This window comes from Salvelinus alpinus, chromosome 23, assembly GCF_045679555.1.
Source record: "Salvelinus alpinus chromosome 23, SLU_Salpinus.1, whole genome shotgun sequence".
NCBI classification, from domain to species: Eukaryota; Metazoa; Chordata; class Actinopteri; order Salmoniformes; family Salmonidae; genus Salvelinus; species Salvelinus alpinus.
Genome location: NC_092108.1, coordinates 43,615,097 through 43,632,139, shown reverse-complemented (window position 1 = coordinate 43,632,139; position 17,043 = coordinate 43,615,097). Strand labels below are relative to the sequence as shown.

The 17,043-nt window shown below is 41.0% G+C and overlaps 2 protein-coding genes across 2 annotated transcripts; both read left to right on the top strand.

Moving 5' to 3' along the window:
* Positions 1 to 3,728: 3,728 nt before the first annotated feature.
* On the top strand, positions 3,729 to 9,391 carry LOC139551098 (regulator of G-protein signaling 8-like). Its single transcript, XM_071362493.1, has 5 exons — positions 3,729 to 4,032; positions 5,391 to 5,489; positions 6,645 to 6,706; positions 7,274 to 7,440; positions 8,780 to 9,391. The coding sequence occupies exons 1-5, from the start codon at positions 3,911 to 3,913 to the stop codon at positions 9,038 to 9,040; spliced, it is 711 nt and encodes a 236-aa protein (XP_071218594.1). The 5' UTR covers positions 3,729 to 3,910; the 3' UTR covers positions 9,041 to 9,391.
* Positions 9,392 to 12,904: 3,513 nt separating this feature from the next.
* LOC139551352 (regulator of G-protein signaling 21-like) lies at positions 12,905 to 15,001 on the top strand. The gene is made up of 3 exons (XM_071362844.1): positions 12,905 to 13,321; positions 13,625 to 13,791; positions 14,136 to 15,001. Exons 1-3 carry the CDS (start codon positions 13,213 to 13,215, stop codon positions 14,310 to 14,312), a joined length of 453 nt encoding a protein of 150 aa, XP_071218945.1. The 5' UTR covers positions 12,905 to 13,212; the 3' UTR covers positions 14,313 to 15,001.
* Positions 15,002 to 17,043: the final 2,042 nt, after the last annotated feature.

Here is a 17,043-nt window from a genome sequence, read left to right as displayed (position 1 = left end):
CTGCCAATAACAGATACTCAGACCACTCCCAGACAGTCCTAACAAAATTATTGCTTGAGAAAAAGATTTTTGCTAATAAGCTATTTTGGTTTATTTTTGACCATTTTAATTGTAAACAATCACAGTATGGTACTTAATTGTTACCCAGAAATGATTTAATATCGAGATAAAAACAGCTGCATTGGACCTTTAAGTGCAAAACAGTAACTACTTACAGCAGTGATCGACTGGTCGATCTCCAAGGGGCATTCGTAGTCGATCACCAAACATTTCTGTAAAAAACAACAACGATAAAGCCTTTTTTTGTTTTTTGTTTAGCGCTGTTGGCGGTAGGTGCACTTGATTCAGCAGCCTTAGCTGGAAGGCAAAGTGTTCCCATTTTGAACCATTTCATATGTCTGAAGATAGAACTCTGCATACCCAGCAGGCCCAGAGAGCAAATCAAGTGTACCTATAGGCCTACCCCTGACCCATCAGATAGCTCAGATCACTGTGTCTGCACAGTTTTTTCAAGCCATAGGCTGTAAAAAAAATAAGCCCCGAACTCATAGCAAAGTTGATACGGTGAGATTTCAAAACTTGTAAAACCATGACTAGAGAGAGACTCAATGATAACGGCAAAGAGCTGCTGTATTAGTAAGTTCATGTTTAAGTTGTTATTCAGCACTGTCAACACTTTGTTCAACACTTTTATAAGCCATAACATGTGCATTCTCCATACTACCACTCACGCCACAACCAGCACTGCAGCTGCAATGAATAAGTATAGCAAAGTGTTTTGATAAGCTTGAATTGTTTTCATTAGCGGCTTGTCTTTTTTAATATCGAGGAATATTTCACATTCTCTGGTCATAGGAGTAACAACATGAATTTGTGCATGAGGCAGAAATATTGCAGTGCGACTGTGTCCCCTTCTCTCAGAGGAGAGAGAGAGAGCGGAGGGACGGGTGAGCCTCAACGCTGCTCCCTCCCTCCCCTGAGACTGACCATCAGATGCAGGCCATCAGTCCAGTAAAATTTTAAAAAGCTAATTATTATGCTCACTCAGCTGTGCCTCACAAGTAATACAACAAATGATCTATTACCAGTGTTATCATATACCAAAAATGTATTTCAAAATGGTCTGAGAAGAATAACATTGGCAGGGCAATTCAAGCATAGCCAATATGCAGTGATAATGTATTGGCCTATAGCCTACTGCACAAGCCTCATTGCTACATAGCTATTTTAATAGACTAATGCTGCATAGGCTTGTGTTTTTTAAGTCATGTTTTTTTTTCTTTCTGAACAGTGGATCTCGGCTTGCTTTTCTACGTTGGTGACTTGCAGTATACACATAATGAAGTAAGGTAGGTAGTAAGCTAACTAGGGTGGCAGGTAGCCTCGCTTTTAGAGTGTTGGGCCAGTAACCGAAAGGTCGTTGGTTTGAATACCCGAGCCGACAACGTGAAAAATCTGTCGATGTGCCCTTGAGCAAGGCTGTTAACCCTAATTTGCTCCAGGGGCGCCGTACTACTATGACCGACCTTGTAAAACAACGCATTTCACTGCACCTATCCGGTGTATGTGACAATTAAAACTTCCATCTATATAGTTATCGAGGTCAAACGTTATTTGAAGGGCCCAAACATAAGGGCTTCATAACTCGTTCATACACCATTCATAAGTAGTACATAAGAATTGCATAACTGCTGAAGTCCAGTTATGTCAACAACCGCAGGTTGCCATTTTTCAACCTGTGTTGTCTTGTGATTATTAGGATGGCATGAGAATAACTTATCCGCTATAAGTAGAGGAGGACTGATGATGCATTATAGTACCATAAGATCCGTAGTTGGTGTCGTGTCAAACAGTACTATGAACCACGGCCAAGGTCTGTGTTTGCTATGGTTCAACATACAACTGCATTGTTCCCATTCACAAGTCCATTCTCTTCTCTGGGCTTTGGTTGTTGTCGTTCCTCCTACCCTCCTTTAAACAAAGACATCACAGTTGTCTCTGTTTATCTGCGAGGGCACCTATTCCCTGTTGCTCTCCGCCGTGTCACAGTGAGTTTGTCTATCTCTATTGAACCACTGATGCCCTTAAACCACCAGGCCTCTATACCCAGCCTAGCCTTTATGCATACCCATTTTACTATTCATTCCATCTCATTCCCCTCTATCTCTCCACTTGCTGGCTGCCGATAGCACGGCGGAATCACAGAATTACTCTGTCATAGGGAATGACAGTGCTTTGCACTTTGAGATGACATCTTGCCGATAAGTTGCAAAATCACCATCCCTTGTATTATCTGAATGAGGGGATGATGTTTCGCTCGTGTAGTGTTTGAACCTCTGGCTTCCTTTGAGGAGAATGCTAACTGGGTGTGTTAATTGTGTGTTGGTTGTTAGGATGTAACACTGTTCATTTTAGCAGCTTGGAGACATACGGCCTGATAGGACACCTATAGAACGCAACAACATAGTCGCAGCAACACAATCAATCACTGTTAGGTCATGCATTGTCAGACAACTACCCAAATAATTATCTGAGATGATCATAATACTTGACAGCGTTTCAGGTTTTGATACCCGGTCAAGTCACACAATATACTGTATACAGTATAAACACTGAGTGTACAAACATTAGGAACACCGTCCTAATATTGAGTTGCGTCCCCTTTTGCCCTCAGAACAGCCTCAATTCGTCAGGTCAAAGCATGGGATGCTAGGCCCACAGTTGTGTCAAGTTGGCTGGATGTCCTTTGGGGGGGTGGACCATTCTTGATAGATACGGAAAACTATTTAAGGTGGGAAAACCCAGCAGCATTGCAGTTGACACACTCAAACTGGTGCGCCTGGCACCTACTACCATTCACCGTTCAAAGGCACTTACATTTTGTCTTGCCCATTCACCCTCTGAATGGCACACATACACTATACATGTCTAAATTGTCTCAAGGCCTAAAAATCCTTCTGTAGCTCTTTCCTGCAGTCAAATCAAGTCCCCCTTTAGTGGCGTCATGGGTGGAATGTTAAAGGTCATAACCATAACCACTTTTGTTTCAAAGGAGATTTGTTGAAGATTACCAAGAACCACTCTGTGTGACCCTGATTTAGCACATTGCAGTAAAAGGTTAACCTGTCTCCTCCCCTTCATCTACACTGATTGAAGTGGATTTAACAGATGACATCAATAAGGGATCATAGCTTTCACCTGGTCAGTCTATGTCATGGAAAGAGCAGGTGTTCCTAATGTTTTGTACACTCAGTGTATATATTTTTTTATTGTCAGATACAAAAGATAGGTTTAGTAGTAATATGGCGCCCCTGGAGCAAATAAGGGTTAAGTGCCTTGCTCAAGGGCACATCGGCAGATTTTTCACTTTATCGGAACGGGTTTTCAAATCAATGACCTTCGGTTACTGGCCCAACGCTCTAACCACTAGGCTACCTGCTGCATTCAAAGCGCGGGTTTGAACATGCTTCAATACAGGTTCAATACACTTTTAATACAGGTTCAAAGTGCTTCAATATACCTTTGATCTGAATATTTGCAACAGTAGTATTGCATATCAATCTATCACTTATTGATGCTTGATGGAAGTGTAGGCCTAATCCATGTTTGTACAGTATTACTAATGTAAATGCAGTATTTGTCTGGTAATAGGAAGTTATTGTTTTCTGTGAAGTTCATAGGTAATCGTTTTAAAGCAGGATGTTGACCATCAGGGGATTTTCTTTATCACTGATGCTGCGGTAAACTGAGTAGTCACCTGGGTCAGGAAGCAGTGTGAAAAGGTACAGGGGAAATATTTTGGCTATGCGAAGCTTTGAAAAGAGATGTGGTACAAACGATGGGGTTAAACGAACACTACGAGCTGCTCGTGGTCTGCCTTCACAAATGCTAAAGTTAGAAGGAAGCTAGCATGGAGACATTTGTTTTTCTATTTCCTCAATTCAACTTGTTGGCCCCAAAGGAGGAAGCGTATCTCAAAATGCTTGGTCCTAAGGACTTGAAGGCACCGAGAATGAAAGATAGTAATTCCAGGTAGGTTTTTTTGCACTTGAAATCTTCCTATCCTTTTTATTTGAAAGCAGAATTCGATTTGTGTGTATTTGAACAACTCTATGAAGCTTTTAAGACCTTGTTTCATTACATCTTGTAAGAATGCCACTTCCTTTATTTGCATTGCACAACAGCAATGGGAGACAGACAGAGAAAACCTTATCGCTAACATGAATATCTTCTCTTATATTGTGACTTTCTCCTCCACAACTCGACCACTCATTAAGTGTTGGTGTTGACTTCATAGCGTAAGGGGGTCTGCCATGGCGCCATGCTCGACTTGTTTCTACAGAGTGAGAGTGTACATGTGTATCTGAGAGCCATTGCCATTATCTCAATAGCAGGAGATCAGAAAAGAAATGTTCATTCGTTAAGGTGACACCCTAGAACTAACAATTGTGAGTTCTGTACCTTGGTTTCATGTATTTGCATCTTTGAGTTTTCAACAAGACAAGTGGAGACACGGAGTAGGTGTTAAAGTGTCACGATGTTGTTTGTTTGAGAGTGTGAAGTCATTTGGGGCTGTCTCGGTTTGTTGATACTTTTGATGCAGAACTGTGCGGCAAATTAAATTACTCTACGCGATGGGGATGAATTGTGACATGGTAAAACATTTGTTCTTTGTAACTATCCATCATTTAACTATACAAAGTTGAATGATGCTACCTCGACAGGAGGTAGAGAGGAGACGGGAAATACAACTTTTGAATGATTTGCAACACAGTTTCAGTTGCTGTCAGTGTGAATTCCTGTCCATGCAAATTCCCTTGAATGTGTTGCAGATACTGGTTCGTTGAGTAGAAGTGCAGAAGTACATTTCCCCTTGGTTTGCCTTTGTTCTGTGTTACAGGGCATATGTGTGGTTGGTTCCTAGTTTCAGAATGATGGTTAGCACGCTGACACCATCTCGCTTTGCTAGCATTCTCAAGGGCACTGTCCACCCCACACCATCTTGGCAGTCCACAAATGAGATGCCACTGCTGCCTTCAGTGAAACACTGCTTGCTCTGTTGACCTTTACGTCATGTGGCCCAGGTGGAAAGAAAGAAGTCCTATTTATTTCAGTTATCATGTGATCGTCCATGTTAAAGGTCCTCGGCTTGAGTAAACAATGGCCGGTTTATCACTCTGTTGTTGTGATTTTGTAGCCTGGTTCCCCGATATGTTTGCGCTGTCTTGCCGACTGAAACAGTGTTTAGCTTAATAATAACCATCGGAGTTGGCAAGACAGCACAAACAGGTCTGGGGCCAGGCTAGTGATTTCATTCATTATGATTAAACTGCTGTACAATAAACCGAAATGTATCGGTATGTAAAGTGTTCCATTAACTCTGGTTGCAGATTGAAAGACAAGAGGAGCCAACTGAGCCTTCTGCTGACCAAGTCAGGCTCCCATGAGAACATCAGTCCAGTAAAGAAGACTGCCACCGCAACCAGCAAGTAAGACATCAGTCTTAAAGGCAAAGCAATGGAAAGAGATTGCCCTGCAGAATAACGTAACATGTTTAATTGCCCCAGTTACCCAATTTGTATTGAAGAGCATTTTCAATCTCAAGTGCTTTCCACACTGTACGTCGGATTGAGTCTTCTACGATTATTACACGTCGCACTGTGCGATGTGACCTAATTTACATCAACTTGGCCCGATTGTATGATTTGCTTCAGTTCTGTTGTCACATTCTGCAATTGGCTTGCGAGGCTAGGTCAGCTAGGGCTAGGCTACATCAACTGGACGTATCAAGCACGGCATCGAAAGAACAGCAACAAGCGGAAGACGGACAGACATTGCTCCTCCATACCTCTGTGAGCGTGCGCTCCTCGTAATGAGGGGCTCAACTCTCAATCTGAAGGGGAGCATCACAACATGGAAACGCTAACACCGAATATGAGGCCCATAGCTCCAATGGGATATGCGCCTCAACATAGTCATTGCCGTTACACAATACAAGCGTTGACATGTTGACATCCGATGTGTGTCTATGTTATTTGTAACTACACACAGGCCATTACCTGCTCCAAGTTTTCATTATCCGATGTGTCAATTCTAATGTTGAAGAAATAAATGCATGCCACACTGCACGACAAAGGCTCAACCTTTTTGACACTGCCAGAACTTTGTTGGAGCCTATGACCGCACACAGTCGTACTTAAATGGGCAGACCCTAGACCCTGTCACAGTGAGATGTCCGACAATCGATTTACGACCTAAGAATTTGCCCACGATGTGGACATTTTGTCTGGGTGGCATATAAGATGGCTAAAATCGTATAGTCTGTGCGGGCCTTTAATGGGATAGTTCAGTGCAATTACATGTTTAGATCATTGTTGCCATACGTTCTAAGCTGCATTGCCCAGCCCATAGACTACTATAAGGAAACGAATATCTAAATGTGTAATTTAGCTGAAATACCCCTTTAAATTCATGGACTGTACAGTTTATTTTCCTCATTCAAAATACCATTGGGAAACAACAGAAGCTAGACATACTGTAGCCCACCATCAGCGTTCAACAGGCTTGCACGGAAAGATATATAAACAAATAAACACATCATTAGCAAAGGACTTAAATGGTATCTCTGACTCTTTTTTCCGCAGCATCTCACCGGAGGCAGCTTTGAGATGGAGCGACACCTTTGAAGAGCTGCTCAGACATTCAGGTTAGATTGAAACCAGCGATGTCTGATTTAGTCACAAATTGCGAGTCTATTTTTGTGCCAAGCACAACTTTAATGGGAAGCCACAGTGTCTTTAGGGAAATTAAAGGTTAGAGGAGAGAACAATGAAGTTTCACTACTATGTTTTTAGCGTTAGGTACGACTATCAAACCTGTCTAACTTCCTGATATGTCTATTGAAGAGTGTTTCATTACGGCTGTGAATCATTTTGCAGGGCTTGCTCCATGAGTCATTGAGATCAGTGGTTGACTGTTCAATATTATCTTTCCCACTTTCCATTGAGAGCAGGTTGGGAATCTACAGAGCTTGACTATTTCTACTTTGAATCGGAATTAACAAAAACAAGCCACATCTCAATTAATACAGTCTGAAAGTCAATCAAGTGTAAGTTACGAAGTAACTAATCTATAGTGGCAGTGGGCACAGTGCAGATCCCTTTGTCGCCATTATTCTAGAGCAGTACATGTTGTTTTTATCCATATAAGCCTCGTGATTGAATCCAATAAATCCAATGGATCATTAAAGAGCATGTTCTTCTCCCCCGAGTAGATGGAGTGGAGACGTTTTCTCAGTTCCTCAGAACAGAGTTCAGTGAGGAGAACATTGAGTTCTGGTTGGCCTGTGAGGAATACAAGACCATCGACTCGGATTCCAGGCTCATCACCAAAGCCAAGCAGATGTATGCCGTCTTCATTGAAGCCGAGGCCCCAAAGGAGGTATATATGGTGCTTGAGAAATGAAACCAAATAGGCCTTGCTGGAGCTTTATAAGCTGTCTAGGGTCTAGATGTTTCCCTGACCATGTGGGCCCTATTAATGGCAATGGGAACACTGTGGGGCCACATCAATGGGACTTCCCTAAAGCTGCTGGTTGGTCAAGCATTCACAGACAGATCAAATCTCATCTTTGTTGCTCTTCTATGGTCTTGATCTAATTCAAAAGGAGACTGGATGCAATGCACCAACATTCACCGCTATACGTACTTTGACTTTTATAAACTACGCACAGGAACTATGCAGAGGTTACAATGAGTATGATGCATGAAAAAAAGCCCTGAGTGCATGATAAACCTGTGGTTAAGAAGATGCTCTATGCCCCTAGTAAGACAGATATGACCATTACAGAAACGTGTGGTTTAGAAGCGTTATAACCACCATTGGATGAAGAAAGACGTGACAGTGTGGTTTTCCTTCTCTGCAACTAGCAGCAATTGAGACAGTGGAATAATTACCCACACTCTTTCAGTTTGAGATGACGATGTTAGTGTCTTCTAAGCTCAGTTGAAGAATAAGTGAGCATGACTTCCAAACCAAGTACAGGGACATGTATTGTGTCACAGAAGTGTATTTACATGGAGGGCTCTGCGTAACATAAACTAGGAAGAATGTCTCAAGGTGTCTTGGGCCAGTCATGAACTGTAGCTGTTTAGAGTACATTTACCTCTCTCCCACTGATCTTAAACAAGTCACACTTGCCAATAGAAAGGATTGGGTGTATAGCTAAAGTAACATCTAATTTCTATATAACCATGGGCATAATTTAATACATTTGCATGAAATTACTCTATTTCCAACCAGCATCTTTCTAAGGTACCGCCCCCTCACAATTTCACAATCTCCAGTAGCTTTCACCATGGATTTCACTCAAATTCTTGATTGTTTTTGTCAAATACTCTTGCATATTCAACATTAGGTGGAGACTACAGTGAGCTGCAATAGGACAAATTCACTTATATCTGCATTAAAGTAGTCAAAAGTTTAGTATTTGGTCCCATTCTCCTAGCACACAATGATTACATCAAGCTTGTGACTCTACAAACTTATTGGATGCATTTGTTGTTTGCATTTGCCCCAGACCATTATTCTCCCTCCACCAAACTTTACAGTTGGCACTATGCATTCGGCAGGTAGCGTTCCAAACCCAGATTTCTCCGTAGGACTGCCAGATGGTGAAGCGTGATTCATCCAGAGAACAGAGTCCAATAGCGGCAAGCTTTACACCACTCCAGGGATTGAGCCTCATCCACTTAACATAATAGTGTCACTTTACTTTTAGGTCAACATCGACTACGCCACAAAGGTGGCCATCCAGAAGACTATCGCCACGCCGACGAATACCTGCTTCGATGCGGCACAGAGCAAAGTCTACAGCCTGATGAAAAAAGACTGCTACCCAAGGTTCCTCACTTCCGACATCTACCTTCGCCTCACCAAGAGAAAAGGCCCCGGGACCACCATGTTCCGCCGGAGGTCACGGTCCTGCGTTTTCAATGAGCCGCGAGGGGAGGCCACGGGCGACTCCTCTGCCTGGTTGTAGCATCTTAAGCCGAGAGTAGCACAAAACACACACACACACACACCCTTCTAATTTCTCTTGCAGTGCAATGCCTGTATCTGACTCGCTGTGTGACTAGTTGTTGTGTTTTTTAATGCGACTTTCTGAAGAGATTTGACTTTACAGCTATCAGTTAAAATGTTCTCCATCTAGACACATAATACTCTGTTTGAATACTAATATGCAATGTTCATCTTGATTACCGTTAAATGTCTTGCCACTGCTTGTATTAATTCAATAATTTATGATAATAATCTGTTATGTTGGCTTTTAGTTGTAAATTGTATATATTGTCTGGAGAGTAATTATTGGAATAAACAATGTACTATGAAAGCTTTTTCTAACGTTTATAACTGTTCAATTATGTCAAAAGAGACAAACAAAAACATGACAAATAGAGACTATGATGTTAGTGCATTACACAATCAGAAGGTGCGATAGAAGTATTTGGAAGGAACCCCTGCCGAATCACAAAAAAATGTATAGACCTCACTGAGGAAGAAGGAGGAGTAACCACTCTAGGATTAGAAATATTCACGTCATTGGTATGCACACAGTATTCCTTACAAAGAAAAATATGTAATCATTCCAAGCTGCCAACAATCCCACTGAATCTATCTTGGCGGTGTCGAATTCATTACAGCAAAGTGATTAGATTGTTTCCTACCCACTAAGAGTTAAATGACGGACAGTATTGGCTCCATGGCATCTTCGCCATGGGAGTTTGGTGGGATATATATATATATTTAACTACAGCATTGCCTGGACATAAAAAAATCACGTATTAGTAGTAGTTGAAATTCCAAGACAGTTCACAGCAATGCCAAATCTTTCGGATAGAGAAATCACTAGGCACCACACTTGACTTACCTTAAGACGAAACATCCCTAATAAATACATATGCCAGGCAGGCAAAAAAAACGTGATAAAGCATTTAGCTTCAATTTACATTCATTTAATACAGGAATGCTAACGCTGGCTGATGTTTCCTTACCCCTCACTGATTCTAACCGATGCCCTAGAAATGAACTTACTTACAGTGGAGACAAAAAGTGTTAGGAGTGGAGGAGTATGTACACTGTGGGATTCAAATCCTTGCCTTGACTTTTTTTAAATGAAATATTTATATTTATTTCACACAGGTGGGCAGGCATTGTTGCAGCACATGGGGAAATATACTTGTTTTTTTGTAGGCTGCTGAAGGTGCTGGTCGAGGATACACAGCGCCACACTGTGGCTTACCAGAGGAAGCACCCTAACCCAGTGTGAGCCTAGAGTACTTCCTGGTCAAATTAAGTAGGCAGAAAAAATGATTGGCCTTTGTTACTATGGAAAACTCCTGGCCCTAGCCATGACAGCTAGATGACATGGTGTTGGAAGAGGAATTAATTAGTGTTTGTATGAGACCTGTACATTTTAATAAACATGCCACAATGCAATATCTACATGGCAGCTAAGGGAATAAGGGAAACAACAAATAGGGGGGGAAATTGTTTTATTTATGTTTTGTGTGTGGGTAGGAATGCTTTGATAGTAAACTCCTCTGGGTTAACTTGAATAAGAATCCACCAACTTTGTAGTTTGGGGATGTATAGCAACCACACCAGCAATAGACAGTGTTTTAGAGTCTGCAGTGCACCAATTGCAACACTTCTCAGCACTGTGCACATGCGAGACAAGCACCTCTTTTGAAAATCAAATTTTCCAGTCTTGGTTCATCCACACGGATGCAAATCGGGATCGCCGTGGTGTTTTCCATCGCCTGGTGAGATTTCCATTCTTGGTTTTGTTTGGGAAGCATATAATATCCTGGGCTGGAGGATGATGGGGATCAGGATATGTGAGCACCCCAGGGAGGACTGTCCTCGTACACCATGAAGACTGTCCTCATATACCATGACCCGCCATCATTAATCTTCATTAGTACATTAATGACTACACATTTGCAATTACTGGATACATTGGGAATATTCCATTACCCCTATCCCACAATGCATCACTTGGCTGACACATGAGGGTGGGTTTCCTATATGCAGAAAGGGTATACCTTGCACTGACAGCATCTGTGGTTAACCTTTGACCCTCCATCAAGGGTGGTAGATATTCAATACCATAAAAGGATCAGAGAAGGGAAATATAACCAGTACAATATCTTATGTATGTAGCCCTTTTCAAGCAAACATGGACCATATTGTACTTTTAGTACTTTATTCACAAAGGCCAGTATTCCTAACACTCGGATATCACTCAAACTTTCACACAAGTCAAAATAGAGTTTACAAGGTCTAAACATATTATGTGCTTTAGGGCAGGGTTAGATTTGACAGTGTCATGCCCTGGCCATAGAGAGGCTATTATTCTCTATTTTGGTTAGGCCAGGGTGTGACTAGGGTGGGCATTCTAGTATCTTTATTTCTATGTTTTCTATTTCTTTGTGTTTGGCCGGGTGTGATTCTCAAATCAGAGGCAGCTGTCTATCGTTGTCTCTGATTGAGAACCATACTCAGGTAGCCCTTTTTTCCACCTGTTTTTGTGGGAAGTTGACTTTGTTTAGGGCACACAGCCATTTAGCTTCACGGTTTGTTTTTGTAGTGTTTATCGTTTTGTTCGGCGTCATTTTTATTTAATAAAAGGAAAAATGTACGCCGACTATGCTGCACCTTGGTCCAGTTCCTTCAACAGCCGTGACAGACAGACATAAGAGAGAATGACTGAAGATATCATGCGCATCATGCACAGAGCATAGCATAGAATATTATTGTTGATGTGTCATTGTTGATTGTCATTGTAATTCATGTGGAAGATATTCCACAACAGATATGCAAATCCAGCGTAATACCAGGATGCGGGATTCCCTTCATGCTCTATTTGTTTATGGTCAGCCTCCCATCGAGGTGCTTCATCAGCACTTCATCATCTGTTTACCTTTCATTTTCTATTTTGCATTTTACCTCACTCATTTGACCTCATTTCATTTCCCATCTGTCACTTCTTAGGCTGTTCAAAAGCATAAATACAGATACCTGTATTTCAAAAGCCTTCACAAATACTTCAATTTGTGTTGATGCTGTAGTTGACTATTTTGTTACAATACAATAGCTGATGATATATTCCATGTGTAGCTTTTTAGGCTGTTCGAAAAAACATAAATACACATACCTGTACTTCAAAAGTATAAAAAGACGTACTTCGATATGTGTATTGTGTATTTTAGGTGACTATTTTGTTGTGATACTATAGCACATGGCCATGAGTGTTTATCTTATGTTTCTGTTACTGACTATGAAAGACTATCTGAAAGAGATTTTGGTTTTACTGTAGAGTATTTATCCACTGAGAAATGATCTGGTGAAATGGTAATTACAGAGTAAGAACATATAACAAGCTATAACATTCTAATAATCACTTGAAACAAGCTCTACTGGGCACCATTTGTTACCAAGTAGTACTAGTTGTTTCGAATTCTTCAAAAGTGCCATTCGTCGATGGTGACGTCATTTACCATGGTAAATGTACAATGGTGTACCGTGGTACACTCTTTTGACTTTAGGGTTATATTAGGATTATATACTCTGTCTTTCATCTTCATATCTATGATTGACAGGATATCATAGAAGACATGAGGGCCACTCCTTGAAACACCAGGTGTATACTCTCTGAGAGGTCAGAGAGGCATTGGAAGGAAGGATACCCTCTCTCCAAACATCACTTTGCATACTGATTTGCATGTGTTCCATTCATGGAGGGAGCCTGGTTTAGATCGTTCCCTGCAACTTAACTCCCTCACCTCGAAACAATCAAAATCTTAGCCTCACATTGGCAGGAACAATTTTCTCTCTCCCAGACAGACAACGCTGCCATGGCAATAAAGTGAGTTCCTTTATCACTGATTCTGTAGACGAATGACGCTATGTTTCAATACAAGTTACAACTTATTACAAGAATGAGGAGTCTACTATGTGCATTTTGCATTTAAGTTAATATGATGTATTGGATAACAGGTCATTTGAATTTTTTAAAGATCTTTTCACTGGACTATAAAACATATTTTTGAAATGCAAAACCATTGATGGACCGTAATTCATCTAATTTCTTTCCAGGTGTGAGGCAGATTTGATATTGTGTTTTGAAAATCACTGATTACTGCGCTAGTGATGGATCTGAACGCTCTTTTCAAGGGTAGATTCTGTTGCTTTCTCAAGGACCCACTTGAAGAGGCTGAGACTTGGGGAGAGTCTGTGGACAAACTCCTGTGTAGTAAATGTAAGGACAACGTCTCTATCGTTTTAAGTCGCTCTGGATAAGAGCGTCTGCTAAATGACTTAAATGTTAAATGTTACTATACAGCCTGTCTAGAAGGCATAGCCAACAGTGCTAAGCTGATTATGCCATCCTCGGGGTGTGATTTAGAAAATCACAGGCAAATTACGATTGTCTGTTACAAGTAACTAAAATGTATCAAGTTAGGATTACTGCCTTTCTCTTGCGACAGAACTCGCGCTCATATACTTTCTTACAATAACAAACATAGACTTCCCTTCTTTTCTTATTTTTCCATATGTCCAGCTGGGCAGGCAGCTTTCCGACAATTCCTGAAGTCAGAGTATAGTGAGGAGAATATCCTGTTTTGGCTGGCCTGTGAGGACTACAAGAAGATCAAGTCTCTTCCAGGGATGATCTCCTCTGCAAACAGGATCTACTCTGAGTTTGTGGAATGTGAAGCACCCAGACAGGTAAGTAGCTACCAGGGGCCGTATGTATCACGCTTCTCAGAGTAGGAGTGCTGATCTAGGCTGATCAGTTTAGCCTTTAACATCATAATGAAAAAGATTATATGGACAAGAGATGTCTGATCCTAGATCAGCATCCCTACTCTGATACACTCGACACATACAACCCCTGTTCACAAATCGGGTGAATTTCATAACTCAGAACAAACAAATGAATTAATAAGGACCTGGTTGGATCTAGACCTGTTTATACCTTTGTCTGCCTTTTTACATTCAGTGGACATAAGATGTAGAAATGTGTCTGGGGGGGAAAAAATGTATTTACTGGGCTTATATCTTGGTTGAAGATCAACATTGATTGTGGGACCAGAGAAAATATCACCAAGAACATCTCCCAGCCGAGCCTGACTTCCTTTGACGCGGCACAGAAGTTGATCTACAGTCTGATGGCCAGGGATTGTTACCCACGATTCCTCAAGTCAGACATCTACCAGGATTTGCTGAGGAGAGCAGATGCAAGGTGACTCTCTTGAATAACAAACGCTCTAAGTGTTTCTCAACATTCTATGTACCAGACACTGGCAAGCTATAGTCCCTCTATCCATGGAGGACCACTTTGATTAAAGGGATGGTTTTATTTCTTTTTTACCTTATTTTCGACTTACCTAGGATGTTGTTACCTATGGTTTAGTTTAGCAACGTCCAGAATATCCTGGCTAGACTGTGTTTAAATGTAGCAATGCACGTGGAAATGGATTGTACCGTTCCTTAAAACTAGCACCTGAGAACTGACTAAATGGCTGTCAGCTAACCATTTAACCAGGAACTGGTCGAGAACAACCCAGAAGTTGAGAAACACATTCTTTCGCCTCTTTCATCTACTTATGCTTACCATGTCATTGCAATCCATGTCCAAACAATATCAGAGATATCTTTTCTTTAACCGGTGACTACATTTAATGGGTTGATTCCATCCTCAATGAATGTATATAGTATAATGTGTGCAATGTTGGTTGTATTTAACTAAGTTATTTGTAGAGAGTAAAATGCCAAAATGTTGCCCCTTTGACTATAAATTAGATGACGAATAAGTTCTTAATTTGTATCAATAGTATTATCACTTCTGTATGTAATCAGATACTGTCTCAAATTGAAATTAAAATGATCTGAATGAATCAAGCATCAAATTTGAAATAAAAAACTATGCAAATGAGTTGCCAAGCTCCTGTCCTTGTTCTGTGTGGATATTTTGGGGAAAGCCAGATGCTAAATGCAACTGTTATGTGCCTGCTTTTTACAGGTGCACTGGCTACTGCAATTCAAAGTTGTATGCATTCTAACCTTTTAAGTTCCCAGATATTCAGGGAGACAAAGAGAGGGCAATTTTTGTGAATGGTGGATAACATGTGGTGGAAAACTTTGACAGTCAGGTGATGAATGAGAATGATCTGAAATCTCTATTGTCATTTGTTTATTTGGTCTGTTTATGTGTATAGTTGAAGTCGGAAGTTTACATACACCATAGCCAAATACATTTAAACTCAGTTTTTCACAATTCCTGACATTTAATCCTAGTAAAAATTCCCTGTCCTAGGTCAGTTAGGATCACCACTTTATTTTAAGAATGTGAAATGTCAGAATAATAGTAGAGAGTATGATCTATTTCAGCTTTTATTTCTTTCATCACATTCCCTTTGGGTCAGAAGTTCACATACACTCAATGAGTATTTGGTAGCATTGCCTTTACATTGTTTAACTTGGGTCAGACGTTTCAGGTAGCCTTCCACAAGCTTCCCACAATAAGTTGGGTGAATTTTAGCCCATTCCTCCTGACAGAGCTGGTGTAACTGAGTCAGGTTTGTAGGCCTCCTTGCTCACACACGCTTTTCAGTTCTGCCCACACATTTTCTATAGGAATGAGGTCAGGGCTTTGTGATGGCCACTCCAATACCTTGACTTTGTTGTCCTTAAGCCATTTTGCCACAACTTTGGAAGTATGCTTGGGGTCATTATCCATTTGGAAGACCCATTTGCGACGAAGCTTAAACTTCCTGACTGATGTCTTGAGATGTTGCTTCAATATATCCACATAATTTTCCTTCCCTCATGATGCCATCTATTTTGTGAAGTGCACCAGCCCCTCCTGCAGCAAAACACCCCCACAACATGATGCTGCCACCCCCGTGCTTCATGGTTGGGATGGTGTTCTTCGGCCTGCAAGCCTCCCCCTTTTTCCTCCAAACATAACGATGGTCATTATGGCCAAACAGTTATATTTTTGTTTCATCAGACCAGAGGACATTTCTCCAAAACTACGATCTTTGTCCCCATGTGCACTTGCAAACCGTAGTCTGGCTTTTATATGGCGGTTTTGGAGCTGAGCGGCCTTTCAGGTTATGTCGATATAGGACTCGTTTTACTGTGGATATAGATACTTTTGTACCTGTTTCCTCCAGCATCTTCACAAGGTCCTTTGCTGTTGTTCTGGGATTGATTTGCACTTTTCGCATCAAAGTACGTTCATCTCTAGGAGACAGAACACGTCTCCTTTCTGAGTGGTATGAAGGCTGCGTGGTCCCATGGTGTTTAGACTTGCTTACTATTGTTTGTACAGATGAACGTGGTACCTTCAGGCGTTTGGAAATTGCTCCCAAGGATGAACCAGACTTGTGGAGGTCTACAATTATTTTTCTGAGGTCTGATTTCTTTAGATTTTCCCATGATGTCAAGCAAAAAGGCACTGAGTTTGAAGGTAGGCCTTGAAATACATCCAAAGGCACATCTCCAATTGACTCAAATGATGTTAATTAGCCTATCAGAAGCTTCTAAAGCCATGACATAATTTTCTGGAATTTTCCAAGCTGTTTAAAGGCACAGTCATCTTACTGTATGTAAACTTCTGACCCACTGGAATTGTGATACAGTGAATTATAAGTGAAATAATCTGTCTGTAAACAATTGTTGGAAAAATGACTTGTGTCATGCACAAAGTAGATGTCCTAACCGACTTGCCAAAACTATAGGTTTGTGTGAGTGGTTGAAAAATGGGTTTTAATGACTCCAACCTAAGTGTATGTAAACTTCCGACTTCAACTGTATGTATTTAAAATCAGATATCTCTTTTGAAGAAAACATTCAATCAACAGCAATTTTTCTCTCATATAAATTGTGCGTAGTGCGGTCAGGGTGTGTCCGTGCTATCATTTTGAATTCGATGCAAAACATCCCCTGATTGTTTTGATTGACTATGATGCG